The sequence below is a fragment of the Gavialis gangeticus genome, unplaced genomic scaffold, assembly GCF_001723915.1.
Source record: "Gavialis gangeticus isolate Ggan-Ray unplaced genomic scaffold, GavGan_comp1, whole genome shotgun sequence".
Taxonomy (NCBI): domain Eukaryota; kingdom Metazoa; phylum Chordata; order Crocodylia; family Gavialidae; genus Gavialis; species Gavialis gangeticus.
This window is the reverse complement of record NW_017729011.1, coordinates 18,230,502-18,258,206: the sequence shown is the minus strand read 5'-3', so window position 1 is coordinate 18,258,206 and position 27,705 is coordinate 18,230,502. Positions and strand designations below refer to the sequence as shown.

The 27,705-nt window shown below is 40.6% G+C and overlaps 2 protein-coding genes across 4 annotated transcripts in view; one reads left to right on the top strand and one right to left on the bottom strand.

Moving 5' to 3' along the window:
• Positions 1 to 386, bottom strand: part of SPACA9 (sperm acrosome associated 9) — an 11,966-nt gene extending 11,580 nt beyond the window's left edge. Inside the window, exon 1 of the mRNA XM_019510724.1 lies at positions 236 to 386. The gene's annotated coding sequence lies outside the window, so the exon portion shown is untranslated. The remainder of the gene's footprint in view (positions 1 to 235) is intronic.
• Positions 387 to 473: 87 nt separating this feature from the next.
• AK8 (adenylate kinase 8) overlaps positions 474 to 27,705 on the top strand; it is a 98,082-nt gene continuing 70,850 nt past the window's right edge. The window contains exons 1-6 of one of the 3 annotated variants that reach the window (XM_019510714.1): positions 474 to 583; positions 3,550 to 3,634; positions 7,834 to 7,883; positions 10,031 to 10,144; positions 16,677 to 16,745; positions 27,496 to 27,577. In XM_019510714.1, coding sequence (XP_019366259.1) covers positions 500 to 583; positions 3,550 to 3,634; positions 7,834 to 7,883; positions 10,031 to 10,144; positions 16,677 to 16,745; positions 27,496 to 27,577 — 484 coding nt within the window. In that variant the 5' untranslated portion in view covers positions 474 to 499. Of the gene's footprint in view, positions 584 to 1,839; positions 1,960 to 3,549; positions 3,635 to 7,833; positions 7,884 to 10,030; positions 10,145 to 16,676; positions 16,746 to 27,495; positions 27,578 to 27,705 lie in introns of those variants that run through there. The other 2 variants (XM_019510715.1, XM_019510716.1) reach the window with 2 other exon arrangements.

Below are 27,705 nucleotides of genomic sequence, written 5' to 3'. Positions count from 1 at the left end.
CGCAGTCCCCCAGCAGGGTCCATGCCGGCGGCTCCCTTCGTCCCTGCTGCTCGTGCCCAAGACGAGGGCCCCTGGAGTTGCTGCTCGGTGGCCCCGCCCTGCCCTGGCCGTGGGGGTTGGGGGCGGTAGCCTCGAGCCGGACTAGCGGGGAAGCCCGGGGCAGGGGTGCACACGTGTGTCCATGGGTGGATGTGTGCACACACGTGCGTGCAGGGGATCGCAGCCCCGCGCTCACCTGCCCTCGCTCCGGCCCGTCCCGCCGCCCCCCGGCACCAGCCCGGCCTGGCAATTGTTACCGCCGTCTCCCGGGGCAACGGTGTGACGTTGCGCCCCCGCCCCAGGGCAGGCCTAGCCCGGGGAGAGGAACACGTGGTGCCGGGGGGTGGGGAGGGAGAGAGGGGGCGCGGTTTGATGAGGTCGCAGACGGGCGGGGCGGTGGGCTCCGCGTCGCGCCTTCATGGCGCGCGCTGCTTAGCGACGAGCGGTTGCTAAGGGCGCCATGGACGCCACCGCCCGGCCGCTGCGGGTGCCCCCGGAGATGGGCCCCTACGCCGAGAAGCACGGGCTCTTCCAGCTGCTGCAGGTGCCGGGCGGGCGGGCGGCGCGGGCCTGGCCTGGCCTGGCCTCCCCTGGCCTGTGCCCCACACGCCGGGCCCGCGCCCCAGGGGAGAGGGGCTCCCGGCATGCACTGGGGCAGCAGCGTTGGGCTGTGTGTGTGTATATATGTGCACGTATAGATAACGTGCATGTGTGCAAAGTGTGTGTGGGGGGTGTGTGCGTGCATGTGTCATGTACATTGCATGTATATATTGTGTGCGTGCGTTTGTGTATGTATACCGCGGGTGCCATACTCTGTGTGTGTGTAGAACCATGCACACACACGTATATCTGTGTCAGGGAGAAGGCAGGGTAGAGTGGCACTTTAGAGACTGACTAAATCACGGGCAATATCACAGAATCGAAGGACCCGAAGGGACCTGCAGGACTATCAAGTCCCGTCCCTTGCCCCAGGCAGGAGGTTGTTGAGCTGAAACGAGCTGCTTGTCCAGCGCTTGAGGCACGTGAGCTTCTGCGTGTGCTGCTGTGCTCAGGGGTCCTGTGACTGCTGCCAGCATGTGCTCAGGACCCCCAGCATGGAGGGGCTGACTGCTTTTTTCAGCCCCCCATGGCATTTCCTCAGGGCTCTGCACGTAATGGAGCTGCTGACATGCTAAGGCTCTGGCCGAGTGAGCTGCTGCTTACAAAAGCGGATGCATCCCTGCATGAATTAGTTCATAAGGGGCATCCCTGCCCTGCCCTGCCTTTTCCCTGCGTTTAGACTAACACGGCAAACTGCCTGCCTATTAACATGCAGGGGGATGCAGTCACCGCTCCCAGCCTGTGGAGGACATGTGTTCCTGGCATGCAGTGCAGTGCCCTGGTGCAAGGTGGGGAGAGCGAGCCCAGTCCCAGCTTACACTTGGAAGCTGCAGTGGGTACGGACTGGGAAGCATGTGCTGGAGTTCTGGTGACAGGACAACCACAGGGTTTCCTAGACCAGCGGTTCTCAACCTTTTTTTGTATCCGGACCCATTTGTAAACATTGATGGCTGGTTCTGCCCCCCACGCCCCAGCCCCCACAGGATGTGAGGCAAGAGGTGGGTGTGTGGGGGGCATGGGGACCTGCAAGCAGCCCCTTGCAGGCTGTAACTGCCAACCTGCAAGGGAAGAGCCCCAGTTTCCCACTTTTTTCTCCATTAAAGTTCTCGATTTATGTTTTTCTGCATTTTTAAAGTTTGTTTGCAACCCTTTCATATATTCTTGCAGCCCACTTTTGGGTCGTGACCCATGGGTTGAGAAATGCTGTGCTAGAGCATCTTTGCAGAGGGACGGTTGTTTCCCAGTTGCCAACTGGCACCTTTGGTACTTCCTTATTATCGTCAATGTGGAACACTGTGTGTGTCTGCGAGAAGGCATCTTGTAAGAACTCACAATATTTAATACCAAAAAATAAAGCACCCTTCTTTTGTATCTCCCATGGAGCTTGTCTTGTCACCCTTCTTATTTTGACCTGCTATCATTGTGCTGTTACTGTGGATAACTTAGCAGGGACATTGCCCTTGTCTCAAGGAAGCTAGACAAGCTATAGATTGTAAAAGTACACTTATCACCAGAATTTAATTGCACTGTGTTATTTTGTGGGGGAAATTATCTATAGAAGGAAGGAAGGGAGGCAACAGTCTGGTCCTTAAGTTTAATTTAGTTGTTTCACTTCAGCATGGAGAAAGTTGGTTGAAGGATATGAGTTCTCAGGTTGCGTTGAACATCATTATAGCTTGTTAGAATTACTGTCCATAAACCTGGACAAACCTGACAAAGCATATCTTGCATTTGAAAGTGTGTCTAACTCTATCCCAGCTACATAGTTGGTCCAGTAAAAGATATCACCCTAAGAAATCCTTGCCTCTTGCATAATTTCTGGGCCATCACAGCTACAGCATCACTGTTAGACTGCTTTGTCCATAAGTGCACACGTGTCAATATTAACATTTCTCATATCTTAAGTTTGTGTGTGGTGAGGTCTTTCCAGCTCCCTTCCTAGCTGTGGTAAACACCTACCCTTTTTCTGTTGCCTATGTCCTTTTTTTCTCTCTCTGCCTCTGTTCTTTATTATTCTCTGGCTGTTAACTCTGCAAACTCTTTCAAAATCTATTCAGTAGGAATATTGTATAAAGTTTGCTCTTCCAAGGAAAGCTGCAGGTTGCATGTCACAGACATGCTGAGCAAACCAACATGACCTCCCATTGCAGGAAATCCTTACCACACTTGCTAGGAGCACATCCGACTCTCTTCACATCCCAGCCTTGTGAGTAACTCAAAGGCACAAGAAAATGCATCTTAAAAGTATGGCCCCAAACTGCAACATTTGTACCTTACTCTGCTTAATCTGAAACATGTGAATTGTCCCATGGAAATTAATGAGATTGCAGTAAATTACTTGGCGGTTAGGAGTTCTTGATGCTTTTCCTGGTTCTAGTAAAGTAATGTTGTTTTAGATAAGGTGGGCCAGGGAAAAACCAAGACATGAGATTTGCTTGGCGATAACTTTAACCGGGTGAAATCTATCTTTGGAAGAGATGTTAGGCAATGAGGTTCAATACAAGTAATTGTTCTAACTGCATCTGCTGCCTACCAGATCTGAGGAAGAACATTTTGTGCCCTAGACTGAGGCTGTCTAACATGTCTTTCAGAGATTAGCTGGTCCAAGAAAAGATATTTTCCACACACAGAAATCTTGCTTTAGGCCATCATTATGCACCAAAAATTGACTAAAACAAACACAAACTCATTCCATTTCTCTTGACAAATCATCTTTAACCTATCTGCACTTCAGTTTGCACTTTTCTAAAATAGGCTGAATATGGGCTTAATGATGTAATATTGGTAAATTCATTAAGATCCTAAGATAAAAGGCTGCTGTAAAAATTCAGTATAAAAATTCAAAATATCCTTATTGTCATTTTGTGGCTGTGTTAAATTTTCTTCTGAACCCATCCTGTTTATTTTCAGAATATGGTTGAAAAGTTGTTGATCCATAAACCGGATGATCCCATTGAGTTTATGATAACACATTTAAAGCAGGACAATGATGATGGTGAGTGTGTGAGAGTCTATAGGTAGCTCAAGTGATTCTTTATGAACAATTGATGCGAAGCTGCACCTCATTTAGCAAATGGATAAAACTTTTCAGTCTGTCTTCAAACAAGTGAGCAGTTTGGAACAGTGTAGGTGAGATGCTTTTAATTTCTTTTCTAGTGGATAATCTAATAAAAAATGCACTTTCACAGTTATAAAAATGAAACCCTGTACAGGAATAACAAAGAGTTCTTGTGTATCAATTATTAATGTTTTCTATGCCCCATCTGATAGTTCCTGTTGTCTTTAAGCTAGCTAATTACCTCTTTTATCAGGTATAAATTTGATTTCCCATTCTACCTGGGCTGGCAGCCTCTCTAGTTTTTTGATTGGTTAGTTACCCGCTACTGTTAATGAGATCCACAGCTCACTGGTATCTCAGATGAAGGAACAGTGAGCCTGCCTATCTAGATGTATAACAAAACCTGATAAATTGAATAGGAAAGGTGTTTTCCACACCATAAAAGCATGTACACTCAATCAAATTATTTGATTTACAAACTGTTCACCCTTAGGCAGATTATATTTGTATATGCACAACTGAACTATAATTTTGTTCTGCATGAGCTGTCAAGAGTAGCTGGTGTCATGTTGCTTTGATGTGCCTTTAAAACCATAGTAAACCATTATGAAAGTTGTACCGCAGCATCAATGAAATTATTATCACTAGAGATGCTGAGAGCTCTTGGTACGTAGTTGGGGTGATCAGATGGATGTCAACTGAAATGCTGCTAAACAGCAAAAATCAAACTGCAAATTGTGTCCAGCCTTTCCTGATGTGGGCAGCATGAGCAATCTGATCTGTTTTACAGACACTGAAAGTACACATAAGAGACATTTCATGTAGTTTTATAAGATGCTGATAAAACCCCATCACATTGAGCTAAGACTTGTCCTTTAGCCCCACAATATTATTTGAAAGGAATCGGGCAGGCTGCCATTTCATAATCTCAGTAAAACGAGATACAGCTAAAGTAGCTGTTTGCAAAAATGAAAACTTGCTATCTCTTTTTGGTTGAAAGAAGCATGTGTGTAAGGAACTTCAAATAAAATAAAACCTATCTCTTGTTTTAAAGGTAAAGTATATGGAAAATGCTGTAATAGCAATGCTCTGCAGTTGAGTTGATTTAATTTTTTGATCACGGTGGAAAGTGCCGACTATTTAGGAAAAATAAAACTCTTATTAGAGCCATCAAGAAAGCAATGAATTTTCATGATCTTGCCTTGCTAGACATTTTTAGCCCCAGAGAAAATTTCAAACGGAGATGCTGGGGGTGGGGAGACATAACATCTATCCCAGGTATGAAGTTAGAGCTGATTATTAATTTAAAAGTTTTTCTGAAGTACTCTTAAACATATAAACAAACCTGATAATAATTGTAGCATTCGACAATTCTGATGAAGCTTTTAGGTCAAATATTAGACGATTGGGTATTCATACAGAAGGCTATGCACTACTGTTGTTTCATGTGATCATTTGAAAAAGCAAAAAAAAGAAAGTGAAAGCTAAGTTATTTCTCCAGTATCAGCGTATTACTTTGTATGTGTTATCCTAGCTTGTGTTAATAAAAGGCTCCCAGGATCTATATAAGACTTGTTTTGTAAGTTCCTCCTTTTATAGTCATACCCATGATAAAATGTAACAGACTTTTGAAGAAAAAAAAAAAGATTCATCTTGCACCATTTGCTTTTCCTGCTGGACAGAAGATTGGCCTTAAAAATGTTGTCATATTTAATATTAATCATATAATCATTTGGGCTCCAAGAGAAAGAACCCCTGTGAGTCCAGTTCATCCTTTCACATTATGACAGAATTAAGTTCATTATCACTAAAACCATCCCTGAATGTTAAATCTTAAAATGGCTTGGAAAAAGCAAACCTTGTAACATCTTGTGAAGAACAAACATTGAATGAAATCTGGTTTTCAACCAAAGAAAAAGGGGGGTTGCAGTTTTCCCTGTATTCATTTAAGTACCAGTGCGGACCTCAACCACTTATACTAAGTGTATGCTGATTTGAGGGGTTAAACATTACATACGGTGATGTCCTAGCTGTGCCCTTGTGTCATATGTTTAGGGAGAATGCCTTAGAAGATTCTTACAAGTGTGCAAATGAGTAAATCAGTGAATTACGTTGCCCCATCTGCTGCCAGCCTCTAAGCAGAGAGAAAACCAGATTTAGTACAAAGTGAGCATTTACAGTAGCCCTGGGCAATATTAAAGCATGATATGGTGTATATAATGGTATGTTTCGTTTTTTATCAAACGTTTGTCCAAGAAAGCTGTGTATTAAAGCTTCAATACCTAAGGGTTTTCTTGTGAATTTTAAATCATGCTCCTAGTTAAACCTCAAAAGGATCTGTGGATGGAAAGGTTTTTTGATTTTCTTTGAAGTGGTTTGAAGAAGTTGATTAGTGTTGGCACCCGAGCACTCTTTTATGACGCTGTTTATAAATAATTCCTAAGTACCGGGCTGGAGTTTCAAGGTGTTAGATTTTAAGAAACCAGGATTTAATCACATTACATTTGAAAGAAATTAGGTGATAAAAACAGCTGATGTATCCTTTTAAAGTATTTTTCTATATTGTGTACTAGTTCTGTTGCACTTGCAAGAACCAATAAGGGGGGAGTTTTCCTTAAACCTTCTAAGTCAAATAACTTTGTAAAGATGAATTTGTAATTTGGGTTCCATGCATGTTTAAAAATTGCACCTGCCCAACCACTGCTGAGTGCTTGCAAGGCCTCATAAAAATACATTTCACATCCTTTCCTGTCTGCTGACATCAGATGATTGATTCCTTCTGGTGCTGAATAGCTGGAGAGGTTTTTGGCTGGACGGAGCCTCCACTCATTTCCTATGACCCATGCTACCCTTACTAAATACCTAGCAATCCCTGCTGTTTTAAGGCTTGGGGGGTGGGTTGTGTGCATGTGAGAAGAAGTGAAATATCTCAAGATATTAACCTAACATGACAATTCAAGGCATCGCAGTCCAAAAGATGTTCCAGCCAAATAGCCCCAATTTTTTTTTCCAGGAGTTCGTTCCTCCTTTCCCCTTGTTCTGTCACACCACTAATTGTTCCCCATGCCCTAGAGTGATTCCACTCCTTGCAATGTCTGTATAAATTAAATTGCTTATTCTTTGGAACAGGGACCTTATCCAGTGTTTTACTCTTAAATTCACTTTGCACAGCTATGGCAGAATGTACAGAAGAGTTAAGTCAATACTAAGAAATGTACACAGTGGAGAGAGGACAGGGTTTGTGCGCCAAAGGAAAAGAGGTTGCTGATTTGGCAAGCAGAGCTCCCCACGCTCCCCACCTCTCCCCTGCTGTTGCCTCCTCTTCTTGTATTGATAAACACAAGAAGGGACAAAGGGAGGAAGCCTGGATGTAAATGCCGACTAGAGGAAGGACAGACAGCAAACTGTAATGCAGAGAAAAAATATGGAGTAACTTGTTTTCTCCTGTGACTGCAAAAAGTTTTACATTGTGCCCCAGAGGCAATCTCAGAAGTGTTCCGAATAGTGTTTCTTTCTCGATCTACCCAGGAGATAGCTATGCTCAATAGGAAAGAGAGAGCCCTGATTTTGCAGTGTCTGAACCTCACCGACTCATGACCCAGTCTAGCTAAACAAAGGTGTGAGTTGCAATTATATTACTCTTGTCTGTGAAAAACCTCTTTTTTAAGAGCAAACAGGAACTGTGTTTTTATTGCAGAGCTGTGTAGAAGAAGCAATATACGAAAAGTCGCTTTTAATTTGTCACTGGACTGCACATACAAAATGAAATAAATCTCTTTTTGAACTGCTCGTTGCATCTGATCTAAGCCATTTAACATATTGGGAATAAACAGATACGTTAGAAAAATACTTATTCAGTGCTTCTGCCCTGCCTCGGTGTCCAGTAAACTGTTGAGGTGCTTAAAGTTAGGCATGTGCTTAAATACCTGGCTTAAATACCTGATTATGGAAATTTAAAATAAGATATGATCTGACTAGTGTGGATTCCCCATTACTCCCTACCAGGCAGGCTCCTCGCTGCCGTAACTGTATTGCACTGCAATTATGTGTATTATGTGTGTATATAATACATAGGGAAACCAAGGAGGCTGTTTTGTCTTTCTGTGTTTTAACATTTTCTCATATTTATTCTATAGTTCCAAGAATTTGCATAGTTGGTCCACCTGCTTCTGGAAAAACCACAATTGTAAGTATATTACTGTCAGTGTTAAAATATTACATTGCCAGATGTTTGCCAATAAAAACTTACTCTGGCATAGCTGTGGAAGATTTCTGACAGTGGTAAAATAGCAATACTTGTTATTTCTGTCTTATAGGGACTGTTATGTTTGTTGGGTTTAAGAGATTGTGATCTGGAACTGTTTTTTAATGTTCGGGTGTCTGTCTTCAGATGCTTTGGGCTACGTTTGCAGTGGCACTTGTTTTTCCCAGTGAAATTACTTGTGGTTGTGAGGGCTCAACACCTGTGAAAATCTTACTCCGCAGATGTAACTTTTCAGAAATGCCAACATGACTCAAGAGCACAAATGCCACTGAAAGTCAATGTCCCTAAGTTCCCTAAACGCTTCAGAAAATCCCAGCCTTGGTATTCAAAGTTTGCATTCAGAGAAAGAGGCAACTTTTGAAAATGTGATCTTTAATCTGCTATTACTTTTTGGGCCATATAGTGTTTGAAATGAGTTAAGATTGCACACATTTTTTACCAAACTGAAATGTTATAGTTTATAGACTGTAGCCATAACTCACTTGGCTGAAGGACTTTGAAAAATTAAGCGGATTAAGACAGTTGAAATCTCATTTCCACGGTATAAGGAAAATAAATATTTCCATTATATGGCATGGAACCAATGTATTACCTTGGCAAGATTGTAATAGTTTAGGAGATTCCCAGACAAAAAAAAAACTTTGTTAAAATGGTGTTTGAGTCTTTTTACTAATGATTTATAATTTAAAGTGAAGGAACAAACAAACAATAAAACAATATTGGCATTTGAACCTTGAAAAGCCAGGAAATGCTAAATGAAAATTTGAAGCAAAAAAGTATGTAAATACAGAAATACTATGCATCATTCCATTCTGATATAGCCAATATATGTTCAGTATATTCTGTATAGATCTAATATATCTTATGTGGAAGGTATACTTGTTTTACAGATACAGAAGTATGTTACAGTTAGCTGCACTATTAAACCTGTATGCCTTTATGGTTTGGTCATAAATCCTGTGATGCAGGGACATCTTGAGTCCTGTACAATGAATGGGAAATGTGTATGTTCCTTATCTCTAAGGCTCTGTCTTACAGGCAGTTCATCTATAAGCCTGAAGAAGCCTAAAAACCCAAGATGTCTTTTGCAAAATTTCCTCCCATGACCGATATATCCTAGCACAGGAGTGGACAAGATGCAGCCCACGGGCCAGATGCATTCTGCCAGACCATGCTATCCGGCCTGTGAGGCCCCTAAAAAATTTAGAAAATTAATATTTATTTGCCCCTGGCTGCCTGTCATGCAGCCCTCGATGGCTTGCCAAAACTCAGTAAGTCGCCTTCCGCCCAAAATAATTGTCCACCCCTGTCCTAGCATATGTAGCAGATTTGCAAATGTATACAGGAAACTGTATTGAGGAAGTGGGAAGGAAAGTCTGCAAATCTTTACGATATAAACTAAACCCCATGGAAATCAGTGGAAAAATCTCTCTGCTTTCCCTGTATGTTTGGATAGGTCCTTTTTGTGTATGTGATGTGTAAAGGAAGCTTTGGGTGTGGGTATCACCATCTTGTCCATCTGTGACCACAGTGTGAGTGGCTACTTCATAGGTTATACTGAATATGGTCCATATGTAATGGGAAAATGTGACTCATTTTTCGATGTGTGTCTATGGTATTTATAAGAAGCCTCTTGGATTATTTTCTAAGCAACAAAAGGTGAATGCAGAATGTCATAAGCTTGTGTCATGAATTTGGATATTGGGATGGGGCATGAATTTGGAGAGAGATACAGAGTTAAAATTATTTTTGTATATCTTAACTGCAGATTTGTAATTAACTTCCTTTTTTAAGTTATACCACGAATTAACATTTCCTGGCTTTTCAGTGGGTGTGATTTTGAAAACTTCAGTGCTATTTTGTTTCCCCCTAAATTTAATCTTTAGTAGTTATAGATTTGCATTAACGAAGCATCTGAATATTTATTTAAGCTTACAAATGTGGATTGTTTGTTTAATTGGAGGCCAGGAAATACTGACTTTTTAGCTTTTGGTGGGCTTCTAAAAACATGTTTTATTTTCTTGGCAAAAAATTTAGAACTATCTATTTTTTTCCTGTTCTTCCCTCAGGCAATGTGGCTTTGTAAACAATTGGATGCCATACGCGTCTCTCCAGAGACTTTGCTATTGGAGGAATTATTAGAGCTGACAAAGGAAGCAAGAGCATATAAAGAAAGAGAACAGGTATGTAGAGGAAGGTAACAGCACCCATTCTGCACGTTCTAGTTATGGAAGAGAAGCTGTCTGACACTAGCCTGCTTTCTATTGGCATGCAACTTGGTCAGATTGAAGTATCTCACTTCCTATCAACAGCTGCTTGGATGCTGGCTTTTGAATTGGTGGGTGAAGGTGTTTCCTAAAAGAGAGGCTAATCCTTTTCTCATAAATGATGATTTGAACAAAGATAAAAATATGGTGCGGCACAGGCAGGCAAAAATGGTGCATGAGAGACAGAAATGACGAGCTTGTAAATCTTCGTATTAGATACTTGTTGGACACTGGAATTAAGGTGGTTCCGGGTATGCACAGCATTGTTTAAAGAGTAATTTTTCATTTCAAAAGACAAAGCCTGTCCTTCTTTATGGAAGTCATCAAGCATGCTAAAGTGAGCATTATCTCTAGGGTCTATTTTAGTACGAAGTAGTACCAAATGATGGGTTTGTGGAGAAGACTTTTTTGACATGACGGAGCTAGTTAGCACTGTCGCATGATGCAAATAATGTACCGGGTGCGTTCACTCAAAATAGCGTGACAAGCCAGCCATTCGCTTACTGCAAACCCTGCAGCAGGCTGGAGAGGACTTTTCCTTCCAAGGCTGGCCAAACTGAAATGCTTTATCCAATTTTCAGAAGAGCATTTGGTTCCTCTTTGTGCAAAGCCATTAATCCTCCCTGCCCTCAGTACAACCCGGTAGCCTTGACCAGCTATTTCCTCTTCCCTAATAGAAGCTCTTTTGAACCGAGTTCTTCAATGAGCAGACTTGCCAGTTACCTTAGGGAATGCTATCGACTTACAGAAAGTTGTTTGCCTTGTTGGTCAGTGGTGTAAAGCCTACAGTGTTGACAGCTAATGAAAAATAGAAGAGAATGAAATGTAGAAAGTCTGTCCAAAATAAATTGGGATATTTCCTGTTCTTTTCAGTGCTCCTTGCCCTCCCCACCTACAAAAAAAAAGTAGAACCCCACTGTTTATTACATGGAGTCAAAGAGCGAAGCCTAGAGATCCTTAAGTAGCATCTAAGGACGTGGAAATGAAGGGGTCATTAAATCATTGAGGTTACTGTCAAAATATCTGCTTTTAGCTGGGGTGGGATAACATGGTGTACAAATGGCTGTTATATTGGGAAAAGGAACTTTACTTTTTTACTGGAATTATTAAAGATTATTTTACTAGATTCATAAAACTCAATGTAGAGGGGGGATTTAAAACAAAAAGTCCCTTTGGTTTAATTACTCTAATTATTAACATATTTCAGACTATACAGAAGTATTTCAAGGGTGTCCTTTTGGGCTTACTTGATTCAAAAACATGGATGGCGTAGAAGGTGAAAGCCAAAAATATCAGGGTTAATCAGGTAGTAAGGAGTGCCTGAAGAGCTGAAATTCTTAGTGTATTTTAGCTTTATGCTGTCTATGCCTTCCTTTGTACGATATTCACTGCTAGAAAGAGGCCCTTAATAATCCCTTTCTCCAATTCTTTTGTGCTGTTTTCACTTTTCATATATGACCCTTAAGACTAAGGATGAAAACCTAGCTCCAGTGACACTGGTGACAACTCTGCCCCTGGTTTAAAAATGGCCAAGATTTCACATTCGAAGAGCATTTTTTCCCTCTTGCTTACTGCCTCTGTCCACTGGCTGCAACACACCTTTGGCATAAGTAGCTGCAATTCCACTAAAGCCAATGGTGAGTTTGATCGCTTACTAGCATTGTAACTAATAGGAATTGGCTGTCTATGCAGGGAATAGAGAACAAAACCAACTGTTAACATAATACTGGTTTGGTAAGTGAAAAACCTGACGACGTGAAATAAGCACATATTCTGAAAATCTGCCTCAAAGACCATCTGCTGCAATTTACTTTATTTAGATGATATTTCATATATTTGAGGTAATCAGGGCTAAATTAACTGCAAAGCCTGAAGTTCAGACATTCGCTATCTAAGTACAATATTACACGGTTACTAGAACCGAGGATACACTGTAAACAAATTTCCACAAATATGATTTCACACTTTTATTGACTTCGCTCTGACCATACTCTTTTGTGTTTGCTTCCTGTGAGTGTTCAGGCATTTGAATTTTACTGGCACAGGAGATCATGGAAGGGGATTTCAAACACTTGATTATTTTCAGAAACTGAATTTTTAAATTTGGACATGTGAGCGAGCACCCACTAATGCACATCTGGCCATGAACTAATGAGCACAGCTCAAATAGTGAATTTTAAATATTGAATACTCACAGCAAAGTGTGATCAATCCATGCTTAAAAATATTCCAAAAAGAAGTGAAATATTTTTGAGTATTGAATAAATTTGAGGAAATCATGAGCTGCTAATAAATATTCCATGAACAGAAAAAGAGGCTACATTTTTAGATAAATCATGGCAAATTATTCCCTCATCTCTAGTTATTATGATGTTAATAGAAAGCACCTTCAAGATTTTCCTATAGTGAGGTCTAATGATTAGCTGTTTAAAGTTTCACTTCATCTGTTAACTAGATGGAATAAGAAGTTGAAGCAGCCATGGTGACTCTGGGCTTGCATGTAATGTGTGCTTTTAGGACTATTACTGAACTTCAGTTCAGGTATTTGTGTGCTGTGCAGTTACCTAGAGCTGTAGAGTTGCAAGTCAGCACTGATGTACTGTGCTTTAAAAGAAAAAATATAGAGACCAATTAAAAGGAGGCAGCTATATGCATGCAGGATCTGTAGTCTAATCTATACCAGGAGAAAGCCCTGTAAAAAACAGTCAGAAAATATATACTCTTTGTGTGTACTTAAACAGGTCTCCTCCTTTTTGTGTGTATTTGTGTGAAAGGGATGAACTGAAACACTGAATTTTTTTTAAATGTTGATCATATTTCTTCAAACTGTAATGCTCTTTCTTCAGTGACAAAAATTATAAAGCAAGACAATTTTCGCATTTCTAATGACAGCCATTTTCAAAATAATCAAGCGCAAGTCATGTTCCTCTCACGACAAGCAAGCGTATTTTGTAACAATTTTACTTGGGCATTTCAGAAAACCTGCCTTGATTAGAACTAGAACAGGTAATGCAGTCTGTTGTCCCCAGAGTACTGCACAATACTGAAAACTAATGCCGAATGAGTGCAACATCTCTCATCAATACGACAAATTGTTAATAGAACTGACCAAAAAGCGCACACATAAAAACAAGTTGTTTTAAAAACAGAACGCCACCCTGGTTCTCGGAAAGTTTAACATTTCAAACTGTTGGTTTTTTTGCATGAACTCATTGGACTGTAGATCGGGCCCTGAGTGCCTTTGTTAGGTAGGAATACAATTTTCTTGCTATGAAGCATGCAGGGCCACAAGATCCAAAATCACAGATCAGAAGGAGGTGTAACGGCATAATAGGCTTGGGTTTTGTGTGTGGTTTTGTGTGCACATATAGGATAATAGCAGCATTATTAACTCCTGCTACTATTTTCCCAAACGGGACAAGGAATTGCTCTAAATAGCGTACTATACAATGTTGTCAGTCAGATGTAGTCATTTTTAGTTTGGCAGTCTGACCTATTGAAGATATCCCATTCAGATAATATGCAGTGGCGACCTCATAAACCATCACTCAGTGGGAACAAAAAAGACGGAGAAACAAAACTGGGATTGAGGCACAGGCTTCAGAAAGACCTGGTTTGAGTGCAAATGCACTGCAACAACCAGATATGTGTCCTTGATTATTTCCTTGCAGCACAGTCTGGTCAAAAGGGAGGACTATGATTACCACTGTACTGAAAGAAGTTAGTATAATTTTGGTTTAAATTGGTTTGGCAAGGCTTAGCAGAGTGGACCCCCTGGCAGTTGCTAGCCTCTCTTGACATGACACATCAAAGTAGTAAGCAAGGCACTAGCTGTTTCTGATAGCAGCGTGACGCACCTTTGGAAGGTGACAGACTCAAAGCCACAGACCCAGGCTCCAGCAGGGAGAGGCTGCGGGAGGCTTTGACGCACCACCCTATGGGACCTGCCGACTTTCAAGAAACACTGCAATTTCTTTCCCTTTTTCTCTTTTACTTGCTTGAATGCTGCCTCATGAATGGCTGATATTAGGAAAAGGATTGAGAATTGGAGACATTAGAAACAATGAAGACTTAATTGGGTCATCTTGTTCATCCCAAAGTAGGTGCAGGATTGTTCTCTGCAGTATCTTCTAGTGTCCTTTAAAGTGATTTGTATAAGCAGGCTTCCATTACTCCCTGGGGAAAGTGTTCATGTTATAATAAAGGTTGTTGTCAGGAAATCTTTCCCAACATTCAGCCAATTTGTCTGTTGCTTCCTACTGTCCAGTGTCTTCTACTTATCCGCAGCATCCTGCACTCTTAAATAACCAGAGATTTATACCCTTCAGACTGTTTGGTCTGAGCATGGAACGGGGAACTCATAGAGGATGCAACTGTTTGGATCGAATCCATTCAAACACACATCATCCAGCAGTTCCTTAAGTTAGGTGGAGGATAACTTCATGACTCAGAAACTGAAGTCTCCAACTGGAAAAATCTTCTTTGAATTACTTCTAGCCAGTAATGAGGAACAGTATGAGCTTGTGAAAATGATTAGGTGAGCTTGATACCACAAATGGGAGCATACTGAGCATACCTAAATTTAGCAGAGTAATACTTTCACTGCCTAAAGCAATAGCAATGTTCAAAATTCAGGAACGTACATTTTGGAAAACTAGGAAAATAAAGTCCCTATCCTGCCCTGAACTCTGTATAGACATAGGAATCTGCCTCTGCAGGATTAATTGCAGGATGAGGGTCCTTAGTGGTAGGGGATAATAGGAGGAGATGTTAACATCCACCAGTCTGGATATCCTGGATAAGGCTAATATTATTTTTCCAAAGAAAATGAAGTGTGCAGTATCTTCCTGAGGATGCTCAGGCCATGGCCAAAACATACCCAGGTATAATTTACATTGGTTTTGCATACCAGGAATGGACAGGTGAGTAGCTTCCAGGGTTAGCTCGCTCACTTGATAACTGTAATTGGCCCTTGATGTTAGGCATCCTGTTTTTCTTGTAACTGCTCACTTTAGGAGGTAAGGTCCTGTTTGTCCTCGTTCCTGAGATTTGTAAAATAGAAGTAAGGAGACACAAAGTCCTAACAACTTCACTCAGAGTCTCTCCAACATTGATGCAACTGGTGCTGGTTTATGATGTTAGAGTAATTAGCTAAGTAATTTACCAAAGCAATATTTGTGTGTTTTGAAAAGTCATAGAGAATTGGGAAGTGCCCACTTGCAGGAGAAAAGCCAATGTAATAATAGCCTTTGAAAAAGGAAAGAAAGGTGTTCCTCATAGTAAAATAACGGAACAAATGTTCTGAAAAAAATCATTCATCATCTAGAGCGATACTATCCTTTTTGATGTAAGGTGTGGAAGATGCTTTCTTACAAAGTATTGCCAAAAAAAAGTTATGGACAGAATCAGATTTAGAAGGGAGCAGCAGAAAGAAATAGGAGTCCAGAGGATTTGAGATGTGAGGAGAGATGTTCAATTGTTCAGTTAATTGAATAGTTGTTGAAGTTACCTATGTAAGTGAGTAATTGCAAGGATTGTTCATTTTTTCCCTTTTTTGGAAGATCAGGAGCTTGTTTGGTTGGTTGCTTTTTTTCCTCAATAGTCTGGTTTGTCATCAGTTTTCACTCCATAAAAATGTCAGGTGCAATATTTTGTTAGCAAATAATTAACTTCGTACCTTCTGTAATATATCACCCAGAGCTCTTGGTTCAGTTTTTGTTGTTGAAATATCCTTCCTATCTTCCTTCCTGTCCACACCTGTTTTCTCTTGTTCATCAGATAGCAGCTCAAGCCCTTAACCATTGTAACATCACAGTAATTTTTCTCTCATTTATTAAAGAATCTACTTCTGATCTCATTTTGCATAAGTAAGTGTCACTCTTGCTTCTCTTAGTTTTAAAACAGAGCTACTTTTGAAAAAAATACAAAAATCTGGTTTAAGATCCCAAGCAATTAGCAGATCCTATATGTAACATTTTATAAAAATAGGTGGTAAAACATAATATTAGAAAATAAGGTTCTTCATGTTTCCCATTCCTGGGTTGAAGATTCTGCTTCTCTTGTGCTAGAGCTGATAATGCCTCATGCCCTGATACCATAAAGCAGGATATCAGATGGATCAGGTCAAATGTACTTCCCAAGGGTGTCATGTTCTCATGGGAGGCTTGGAGTCTAAGGCACAGGAAGAGTGAAGATTTTGGCATTGGTTGCATGGTTTAGATCAAGTATGGAAATGTGGAGAACTTGGGCCTTAACAAGTAAAGAATCTTGTAGTTTACCTTTAAAATGGATTTTTTTTTGTGCTTTGTAACACTTCCTATATATGTTGTTAATGATTTTGGGACTCGCTTGGCTTGACTTATCATGCCTGCATGATAAAATTCCTTTTGAACTCTGCTGTGAATATTCAGCCTTTTCTTTTCTTTTCTTTTTTTTGGTCTTTGTTTAGGAAATTCCCAACGCTCTGTGGACCAATCTGATCCAGGAACGTCTGTCAAATGTGGACTGCATCAAACGAGTAAGAATTGCTCCTCAGAGGGCCAGTGGATAAGCACTTACACAACTCGCACACAGTAGTTAGCATTCTGAGTCCTGAGCAGAGGAGGGAATGGGGGCAAATCAGTAGGGGCTTAGGAGCGGATTGCTTTCTTGAACATCAGCAGAGGGAGTTTGGAGCTTTATTAACAGGATAAAGGGGAGGATGAGAGTATGCATATGCTAATCTTATAGCACTGAGATGATCAAAGGCTGAACAAGCATAGCTTTGTTGTTTGCCTGGGGCAACTGGCAGAGTTCTAGTGGACAAAACAGATAAACAGAAAAATATAAAAATCAATATATTGACTTAGGTTTTCAACTCTTATTGGGGAGAGGAGAGGGGAGGAGCCCTAATGTTTATAATTCCATTTCAGTCTTTTCTCACTCTGTCTTTTTTCCCTCTATAACAGGAAATACTGTATTGAAATATATTCCCTTCTAGGTAGTAATTAATATATCCCTTGTTGCCTTACAGAAAGGGATTTTGAGATACCCACCAATGCAAGGTATTCTTTTCTGTGTACTTTGCACAAATTTAGTGCGGCGTTTCAAAATAGAATCAAAAAAGGATTCCTTGAGTGGGTTAACATCAGTCAGACTGAATGGCTTGAATATGGACTATAGAATAGTCAACCCCCTGTTTATGTATTTCCTTTAAACCTGAGGAAGATGTTATGGTTTATTGAGTCAATAATAAGTCCATTATGAAAGATTATTGTAACAGGGTCGATAGGGTATGAAGACTCTTCTTAAGAGAGTCTTTATATGCAGACTGTACTGGATGTGGTGAACTCCAAACCAACTCCCTGGTCCCACAGAGACATTTAAGTTTATGGAGGACTAAAAAATCCTCAGTCTGCAGTATGTCACATAATACATCTTCTCAGACCAGTCACATGCATAGTTTACCCTCCTGCAGGGTGCTATAATTAATAACTCATGATTTCACAGAGGTGTTGTGAGGCTCACAGTTTATAAGACTCTGTCCCATTTTGACATCAGTGCCTGAGTTCTTTATTAAATAAAGCTGGACCAGTAGCTAATAACGTCACACTGAAATACTGAAAAATTGTCTTGTAAAATTGTCTTAGTAGCAGGAATGGCAAAAACTACAGATGCCAGAAATGTCATGTCCCATACTCCTCTTCATGTCTCCTTAATTTTGGTATATTCTGCAGTGATTTGTAAGTTTTATCTTCCATTTTAAGAAGACTGTTTGACGCCCTGTTTTATTCTACATTGCTGCCACAATTAGGCTTCCCAGGTCTCGAGTATGACTATATGTCTTAGTTTCTTGCACATGTGGAAAACTAGTCCACTTAAAAATACAGTTGGGTCACTACCTCATGTTAGCACAGTATTTAAACACAGGTATTTATGTAGTGCACGTAGTATCAACTCTTCTGTTTGTTTCTTTTGCAAAGATAAAGCCATGACCAAATAAATGGGATATGGGTGTTTTTTTGCACAAAATATGGTACTCCACAGACCCCTGCTAAACTGTGAACTGGCCCCTTCCCTTTACTGCCGTGAGGTATGAATTTAAACCCTATCTGGAACCATTTATTTGCTAATAGAGGAAAACTCTTCAAAAAAGAACAAAAATCGAGGAAATAAAAAGCAAACCCTAACGTTAAGGCTCTGTCAAAGATAATTGTTTGCAAGTCACAAAAGCCCCCACTGTTGTCCCTTATTTTTATAGTGTAGAATTTTACTGCTCAAGTAGGTTCTTGCCTATGACAGTTCATGCCTTTCTGAACCAGTTAAGGTGCCACCTTGCCCTACCATCTGTCTGACTTCATACCAGCATGGCTTACTACCCCTCACGTCAAGTAGTTTGATTCAAGAGAGAAGGCTTTGTCCAAGTAAAGAAACATACATATCAAATGAAGTGTTTTACCAGCTCCTCAGTAAATATTTAGCCAAACCTGCTTTTCAAGGAGACGGGAGTCATCCCAAAAAAAAAGTCTTATAAGCATTCCTGAAGATGATTTACAAAGTACCTAGTCTAAAAATCCCAAAACAAATATAGAACTAACCATTTTCCCAGGGAAAAATCATAGATAAAGACTTGTTTCATCATTGCATTAATTCTAGATTTACACCTGTGTAGCTTCCTTGATATGTGCATAAAACTGGAGTAACCTAGTGCTGAACAGGCCTCAAATGGCTAAATATCATCAAGAGCTTGTCTACATGAGGAACTTACCAAGGAGTATGCTAGGGTGAACAGGCCCTGAGTCTTGACAAACTGAATAGTATAATTAATTAAAGTTTGTTAAAGACTACCTGTTATTTCCCTTAACTGAGAAAATGATGGAAAAGCTTCTCAGTACATTATATACCACAATCCTCCATGACACTCATCCCCCTCTCCCCCTCTTTTTTTTTAATGGACCATTTCTTTGCATTTTAGGAGGTTGTGGTATGCACTTCACCTCTCAGCCACTGCGAGGTTGAAACAATCTTGTTGAATGGTTAAAAAGAAAGAAGTAAAGACATTGCAAGAAAACCTAAGTATCTAGAAAGTGGTTGTCAGTTTTCCTGTACAAAATACTCTGTGCCTTAATCCATAATTTATCTGTTCGTTTTGAATTTGCAAAGTAGAATTAAACTTTTCCATTGCAAATCACTATGCTTGAATTATTTGGGTCTGCTTAGTTTCCCTTGGAGCTCTTTTAATCTGAGTTTTTTTTTAATTTTATTTTATTTTAACTGGTGATAGATATTTATCCCTCCAGGCCAAATGTGTGGTAGTATTTACTGTATTTGCATAAACACACTAAATTCACTCTAGAATTAAACCTCTCAGTGTAGCTGTGGGATGTGTTTAGAAACACAACAAATACACTACACAATCTTGCACATTTATGTGCTATTTTGAAATAAATAGCTTAACTGCTGAATTTTACCATGAAACCAGTATTATCGTCTCTGGATGTAACAGAAACTAAGCAGAACGTGCAAATTGGAAACAACTGAAATGTTATTTCTGGCTAGTGTCCTGACTGAGTCTGTCAAATATATAGGGCAGTTCTGTGGCAAGAAATAAATCAGTTTAATACCTGATTTACCTTATTGTTCTCATGGTAGGCGATTAATTTTTAACATTTCTCTAGTTAAATAAAATCGGCATACCTGCCATCTCACTTCTGACTTACAAGTGAAAAAGTGGCACCTAATGCCTGTACTAAGGTACTGGGACTCATGGTGCCAAAGGGCTATAATGTGATAGATAAGAACTATGGGTTTTTTATTCTCAGAGGCTGCTGCTTAAAACAAGAGAAATAAGAATAATTAAGAAAGATGTCAAATCCAGTATTAAAACCCAGGTGTTCTGGTTATCAACCACTATTGAAAATACATTGTCCCTGGCTTTTCAGTTAAAGGAGTGTCTATGCTAAGATTTTTGCTACCAGCACCATCAATGATGCAGCTCCCTTTTTTGCCATTTGTGGTTGGGGCATGAGTGTACATGAAGTTTTCAGGCTGCCACTATTTTTTTGAAATGGGATAGTGTTTAACCATGTATATCAAATGCCTATCTGGCATGGTACTGCTGGTGCATTCTCTGCAGTAATACTACTGCTAGCTGAGCTGCATTAGTGGTAGGTGTGGTAGGAAATTTTAGAGAAAATGACTGCAGACAAGGCCTTCAAACATTATTCTGCTTAGGGGTGAATGAACTCTTCAGTTTAGGTACTTTTGAAACCTCTGTAAGGTGCTCTGGTCTTTCTGAGAAACCGTTCTTTTTGGTGGAAGGAAGCACATCTGTTTTTAATGGATGAGTTTTTAACATGTTCATTGTGGTGCCACGAAGGTAAGTGCTGAGATTCTTGAGCATGCAGACAAATTCTGGTCTTCTCCAAAGGCCCTGTCTGCACCATGCTTCTTTGCCAGATGTTTCCCACAGTTGCTGATGTTGTTTCAACTCTGCTGGGAGAAGCAATGGTGGGAGCTCTAGCTAAGACAAGGCAGTTTCAGTAGCTGATGCTTTAGACAATGTTGATCTGCTGTCAGTAGTATTATGTGTAGCAGCTCCATGTCTAGAGCCCGGGCTACTTCAATACTCCTGTCACTGTTACTGCCAGCAGTACTGAACCAAAACTTGGAGTGATGGGTAACACACAGCAAGGAAAACTTAATATAGATATAGCCAAGAAAGCTAAACTAAGCAAAAAGGGGAGTGTGTTCTACCAGTCCACTTTGATTTGAGTAAGTTCACTGACTCTAGGAACCGTGTGCAGGTGACTTTTACAAAGTTTTGATTGTCTGTTAATGGTTCCCTAATCAACATACAGTGATTCTTAGCCATTAAATGTCCTCACTGTGTTTGTGCTTACTTTCTTTGTGAAAGGGGGGGTCTGTGCATTTTTATTTTTCTAAGTGAAAGGTAGTACAATTAATATTGGGAACTGTAGATTTCTGGATTTGTTGTACAGATTTATGCTATCTAGCTCATAACATGAGTCAGTATTTTATACTGAAAATATTAATAGGTTGTAGGAGCAGTATGCTGGACCACAGTACCACCAGCTGTTTGTTTTATTTCTCCTTGTGGTGTCATTGAGCTGGCATTAATTGTACAGCTTTCATCCCACTGACAGTAGGAATACAGAATTTTTTGTTCCATTGTTTTGACACTCACAGGTTTATAGATGTCATAGGCGCCCTCTAAGGAGTACAATTTTATTGATCAACAGCTCTGCTGAGACTGTGTGTTGTGTGTTCCTCTAATACAAATGCAGTTAGGACTGCAAGGGATCAGACGGGTAGGTCTTACAGCACACACAGAAAACTTATTGCAAGCATTATGTTAGAACCAGGGACTTGTGAAGCAGATATGAGGACTTTTCATCTTACAGAGTTAGTACATGGCGGCTATAGCCCCACTGACTATTGTCTAATTTTTGGTGCTGCTGGGCTGTAATGTTGTAGAGTGAATTTATCGAACTGGAGAAGCCTGGCAAAGAGTTTGCTGGATGGTGTGTTTGCAACCTTAGGGATAGCTGAGAGAGAGGCAGTTGAGCAACCTTGTGCACCAGTTGCAGAGTCATGGGGGGAAACTAAGCCTAAATTATCACTAATTAATTTGAGTAGTGGGAATCTTCCAGCTGTTGGGACCTAAGGAACTCAGGAGGGTCCAGGGCACATTGACTAAAAGCTGGGTCACAGGTGTAAGAAAAAATAACCAAACCACCGTACCAAACTCTTGTGGTGACCAAAGGACCTTAGTGTTGGCTTAGGGAGGGCGAGCTTTTGAAATCAGCAAGCTAAATCCTGCTTCCCTGCAACCTCACACAAGCTGATGGCATTAAACAAGTTAACTCAGGGGAGGATTCAGCCCATGCACCTTAATTTGTTGCTTTCCAAGCAAAGCGTAGCTTTGTTATTGAATAAGAAACTACAAAAATGCTTTTTATCTGGGAAAAGAGTTTCCTTTCTAATGGCGAGGTTGGTGGAATGTGACCTACTCCAACCTCCGATATTCTTACTGTTGACAGACTCCAGCGGTTAGGTCAGGCAGTTCTCGATACTGCAATTGTTGCAGCACTTCAGCCGTGTGCATTTTGCCCCTATTCCACTTGCTCTTGTTTCCACAAGTTAATAAGAATAGAGGAGGAGGATGAGCCCTGTACAAAGTAAATACAGAAATAGTTTGCTGCAGAAAAGATTACGGGATGCAAACCTACAGAGGCAGCATCAAAAAAGGCCAGGGCCGGAGCAAGACATTGAATTGGTAAAAGAGAGCTGCAATCATGAGAGATGTTTATCCCCTGGGTTTTGAATTGGTAAAGACCTTTTGCCCTAGATAACTCTGGACACCTGATTCTAATAAAAATGATTATGCAATATTTCAGGCTGTCTGCTTTTATACTGCCCTCCACACCTTGCTCTCCAAGAACCTCAGAGAAATTCTGGGTCCAGTTATTGATCATCTGACATGGGATTGTCTCTCCTCTTACTTTGAATAGGATGAAAAGAATAGGAATCGGAATGGTGTTGTGAGAAGGCTGTGGGGAAGACATTTCCTCCTGAAGGCAATCAGTTTTGTGGCTATATTTATCTTTTATGAAATGGAATTGCAAAGCTGTGGGCCCACGTCAGAGATGCATGAATTTATTTTAAATATCAACCAGATTTAGGGTGTTTATTCTTCGCATTTCTTCCTCATTGCTTTCCATAGTCTAAGATTATCTGCGTTGATAGTTTCTGTTCTGACCATTGAATATTGAGGATGTGCAGGCCAAACAGCGTAACAAAAGAGCAGAGTATCAACCTAACCGGTATCTGCTCAGAAGGTGGTGACAGGCCTTTGATTTCTTACTTTAACTAAGGAGAAGCCTTTTGGTTTGATAGCAGCATCGCAGCAAAGGATCCCCATTTCTGGCAGTGACCTGGAGTTTCTTTCTCTCCATATTCCTTGAACTTGGAGGAAGAGGTGACAGCTGTATAAACACCTTCTTTTTGCTGATTTACAGAATTACATAGGTCTCCAAGGAGCACTTTACCAGCTCGTAAAGCAAAAGCTGAATGCAGCATACCATTTATCACAGTCTTGATGTAGGGCAGAATTTAGGGCTCCAGTTGGGGGAGGGAAGGGTGCCCCCCCCCCCAAACGAAGCATTATGGAGCTCTCAAGCTCGTACTGTTCATTCAAGGCTATATATGATAAGGTGCGTGAAGGTTATTGCCATCAAGAACAAAATATTGATGATTTCATAAAGAAACAAATTCTTACCATGTGAAGTGACTAATTACACTTTAATGTTAGTCATGAGGGCAGAAAAGACCAGTGTTTGCATAAAGCATGATAGGCATATTTTAAGTCAGGTCTTGCTCTGCTGTGTGTTGCTTCCTCTTACTCGGTTCCCAAGCCACACTCCCTTTTTACTGTCTTTTTTTTTTTTTTATCTGTGACATCTGCTTGGAGCTTGTCCCTCCTGTGATACCATACTACTTGCAGCTGTTCAGACCTCCAGCTCTGAGCTGTGCATGGGGTGCCCTGAGCATACGGCCTTTTTGATGTGTGATAAAACAGAACCAAGCCACTGGGGGTATGGAGAGGGAATGCATCAGAATATCAATAAACCTGTTCTGAACAAAGCTGCAGCTCTGTGGTGGAATAGACATTTCACTGAAGTGTCAAGTAGATGGATAATGTATTCTAATTAGAGATTGACTGATACCCTGGAATTCAGAGACCTTTGGAAATAAAGTCCAAAAAGCTAACTATGTATATAGAGCTTATTTATTATGCATTTGAGTGCCCTAAATGTCATTTGCTACCAGCAGCTATTTACTGAGCTATGATTTCCCACTTTGCTAGAACTTTTAGCCATTATGTCGCATGGTGTCTGTTTTGGGAGCCTTTCTAACTGTATATAAACCATTCAAAGTTTGTTGCACCTTGTTAAAAAGATGCTCCTTTGTGTTGTTTCTTGCCATGGGTTTGTTTTTGAGCTCTGACATTTCTAAACTGCCCTGATATTTTTGTTTGGAATCTAAAGACTGTTAAACTAGGTTTGGGGATAATGGGCCAGATGCTTTGCTGGCCCTTGGAGGTGTTGCATCAATTTACACCAGCTGGGAATCTGGCCCTGTATGGAGACAAGAATCAGTTTCTCACCTATGACCATACACAGTACATTTGCAAGGCAGTGCTGAGGTTTGTAACGTCCCATTACAAACATTTTGCAACTTGTTTGTGTTCTCAAGCCTCTGTGATTCCCTAGGGAAAAATCGATTCTTCAGCACCTGTGTGACCTTATCAAATAGTTCACCGAAATTTGATAACGCAAACCACTGGGAGTGGCCAAAACTGCCTTGCAGTTATGTGAGCCTTTTTTTTTTAATTTCGTGCACATATCTGCAGGATGGCCTATTCATAAACCTGGGCTAATCAGGGGATTTTAAGTTGTCTACTCTATTTTCCAAAATAATTGGAAAGTCCTGATTCCTTATTACAGAAGCCACAGAGATACGTTTCCCTGAAACAGTTCTACAACCTTTGGACCCCGGACTGATACAGCTTCAGATTTATGTGGGAGATGATAATGATTCCTAGCTAATGCAATATTAAAATGCCATCCCCCCCACCCCCCCTGAAAGCTGTTCTTCCAGTTTCTTTACTGCATCAGAAAGTTATTGGGGGTACAGTGACAAGGACTTGTTCAGTTTAACAACTACCACAGAGGAATTTAGATCAAGTTTAGGAGATTTAGTTTTGAGGTGTGAGAGAAGTAGATTTCAAACACTGCATTGCATAGAAATTAAATACTGCTGCAGCAGTCCTCTGGCATTGCATAGATCTGTAAATGTTTTTTTAAAGATGGTCAATCCAACACTTAGCTGGCTATAACAAGGACTTTAGGGAGCAAAAGGCTCTTTTTTCTTTCTTTTTTTTCTTTCCTTTTTTTGCTCTGTTGCTTCATTAGCTCTGGGAGCTTTGGTTCCATTACTGTGAGTTTTCCTGTATAATTTAAGAAAATAATGAAAGCATGCATATTTTTTCTGTGCTCTTGGCTCTTCAGATTTGTTTAGCTTCTTTTTTATACACGGTGTGGGCTGGTAGCCTTTTGAATATTTCAAAGTAGTGGGAATTGTGGGTTTTTCCCCCAAGAAAGAAGACACTTGTTTGGATCTTTGGCCTTTTTTTAGACTGAAACGTCTAAAAAGCACATTATTGGAATATGTAAGTGTCCATTCCACTGAGGTAATATTTTAGTGCATGCCATTTTTACTGGCAACGTTACAAATGGTCACTTTCTTTTCTCATAGAAGGACCCAACTTTATGCCCTTATTTCAGAAACTGTCAACCTTTTTTCATCTGCGGACCCCTACAACATTTCAAATGGAGTCCTAGATCCCTTTGGAAATTTTGAATGGGGGTGCAGACCCCTTTGAATTGAAAAGGTAGTGTATTAGCATATGCTTGATTGATCAGAGTCATCTTTCGTGGACCCCATAGACATGGTCCATGGACCCCCATGGTTCTGCAGACCACAGGTTGAAAATCACTGCCCTATTTCATCGAGGCCATTTTTTTTCCCTTAACAGTTAAATGGTGACATTTCTCTACGGTGGCTCAGACTCATCCCACCTACGCCCCATTGTGCGACAAAGTGTTACATGTACAGACAGAGGGGTACCAGTTCTGTGCTGAGATGCCGGGCTGCCCTCTGCATACAGTTGGAGTAACTGATGCAAACAGACCATTGCCACCTGACTAGTGTACAGCCAGCTAGTCTACTCCACCCCAATTTTTAACATCCCTTCCAGGTGGGGGTCATGCCAACAGTGATAAGCTTAGGCAGAGCATGGTATAATCCAGAAATGCCCAGATAGCTTAATAGGGAAGCATTTATAAGACTTCAGAAAATAGAGCATCACTGAAGATGGGCTGCATCCCAGCTATGTCTCTGCCTTCTCAGGTGTTTTGCTGAACAACGCTTGATCAGACCTGCGTTTGAGGACGATGTCCAAGTTAACACTTAGGAAGTAGTAACCTGATATATATTCTGTAGAGCATTATTATCCAGGACTTGATCCTGAAGGATGCTCAATATTTTTAAGTCTCATTGATTTCAGTGGTCTGAGACTTGAGGGCTCTGATCTCCTTGTAGGTTGGCCAACCCAATGATTTGCTGATATGATTAAATCTTCTCTAAATTCAAGATGACTCAGAAGGTCCCAATACTAGAACTGGGCAGTTTGAAATATATGACACTTATAACTGGATACTCTGCTTGGTGCATGTGGCAACATGATATACCATGTGTGAGTTCAATGCTGTCTATGGCAGTCATTCATTTCTCAGGTTTGCATGGATTGTACTAAAAACAGGTCTCCCTTACATGTCTTGGGAGACTGCTCTAAATGTTAGCCAAATCTTCCTTTTGTTTTGGGGTTGATGTAAGATTATAATTCTAAACCTCTGTAAAAAGCGTGTAAAGGGTTGTCTTCTGGGGAAGAACAACAAATTAAATTAGGTTATAATTCACTTTGTCAGAACAGGTGTAATAGCTTGCTGCTTCCAAGATGTAGAGAGGGTTTCAAACGTCAACTGATGTCTTAGGGCTTGTGTTCACTGTGCTGTTTGCTTGAGTTGTAACTTGAGTTTTGTCCACACACAAAAATCTCTATCTGGTCTTAACTGGTACTTTAAGCTCAATTTGTCTGGCCCATCTGGAGGAGGTGGGGCTGAAGTCCTGATGCTCTTGGTACTTGAGCTGGTAGCATAGTGGGGATGCAGCAGCTCAAGTTAGAATAGCTCCTGAGCTATTAGTCAAGTCGCACTGTTCTCCTAATCCAGCAGCTGTGCATAATGTGAAGGTTGTCTCAGAGTTGGTGGTTCTTTCAAAGATTGGGTTAGCTTGGTGGATTAAACAGCCAGGTATTGCAGTGATGACTAACCCTAAGTCTGGAGAAGGGAGTACATTGATTGGATGCATGTGGCAACCAGTGTCTTGTAGTGTTTTCTTCACAGTCATCCTCCCTTTTATTCTAATGAAATGATTTTCCAAGAATTTTGAACTGTGACATGAGGCCTGATTTCCTATCTCACATAAGGGGCGGTTTTTTGCTTGAGTAAGCACCTTGACTTACACAACTGAGAGATCAGAATCAAGCAGATTCCTTTCAGCGAATGGGATGTTTAGGCTGAAGGTTTAATTTTTTATATCCCCTCTGTTTGGATCAATAATTCTTTCATGTTTTTGTTCAATAGGGTTGGGTTTTGGAAGGTTTTCCTGAAAACCGAGAACAAGCATGGATGCTGCAGTCAGCTGGCATTGCCCCCAGGCACGTTGGTAAGCAATACATGATTTTTTTGTGCTTGCATCAGGGAGGCAAAAGCCTTTAAGCACTTCCACCCCTCCCCCCCTCACTTCAGCCCTAATTGTTCCTTTATTGCTGCTGTTAAGCCAGTGAATCCAGA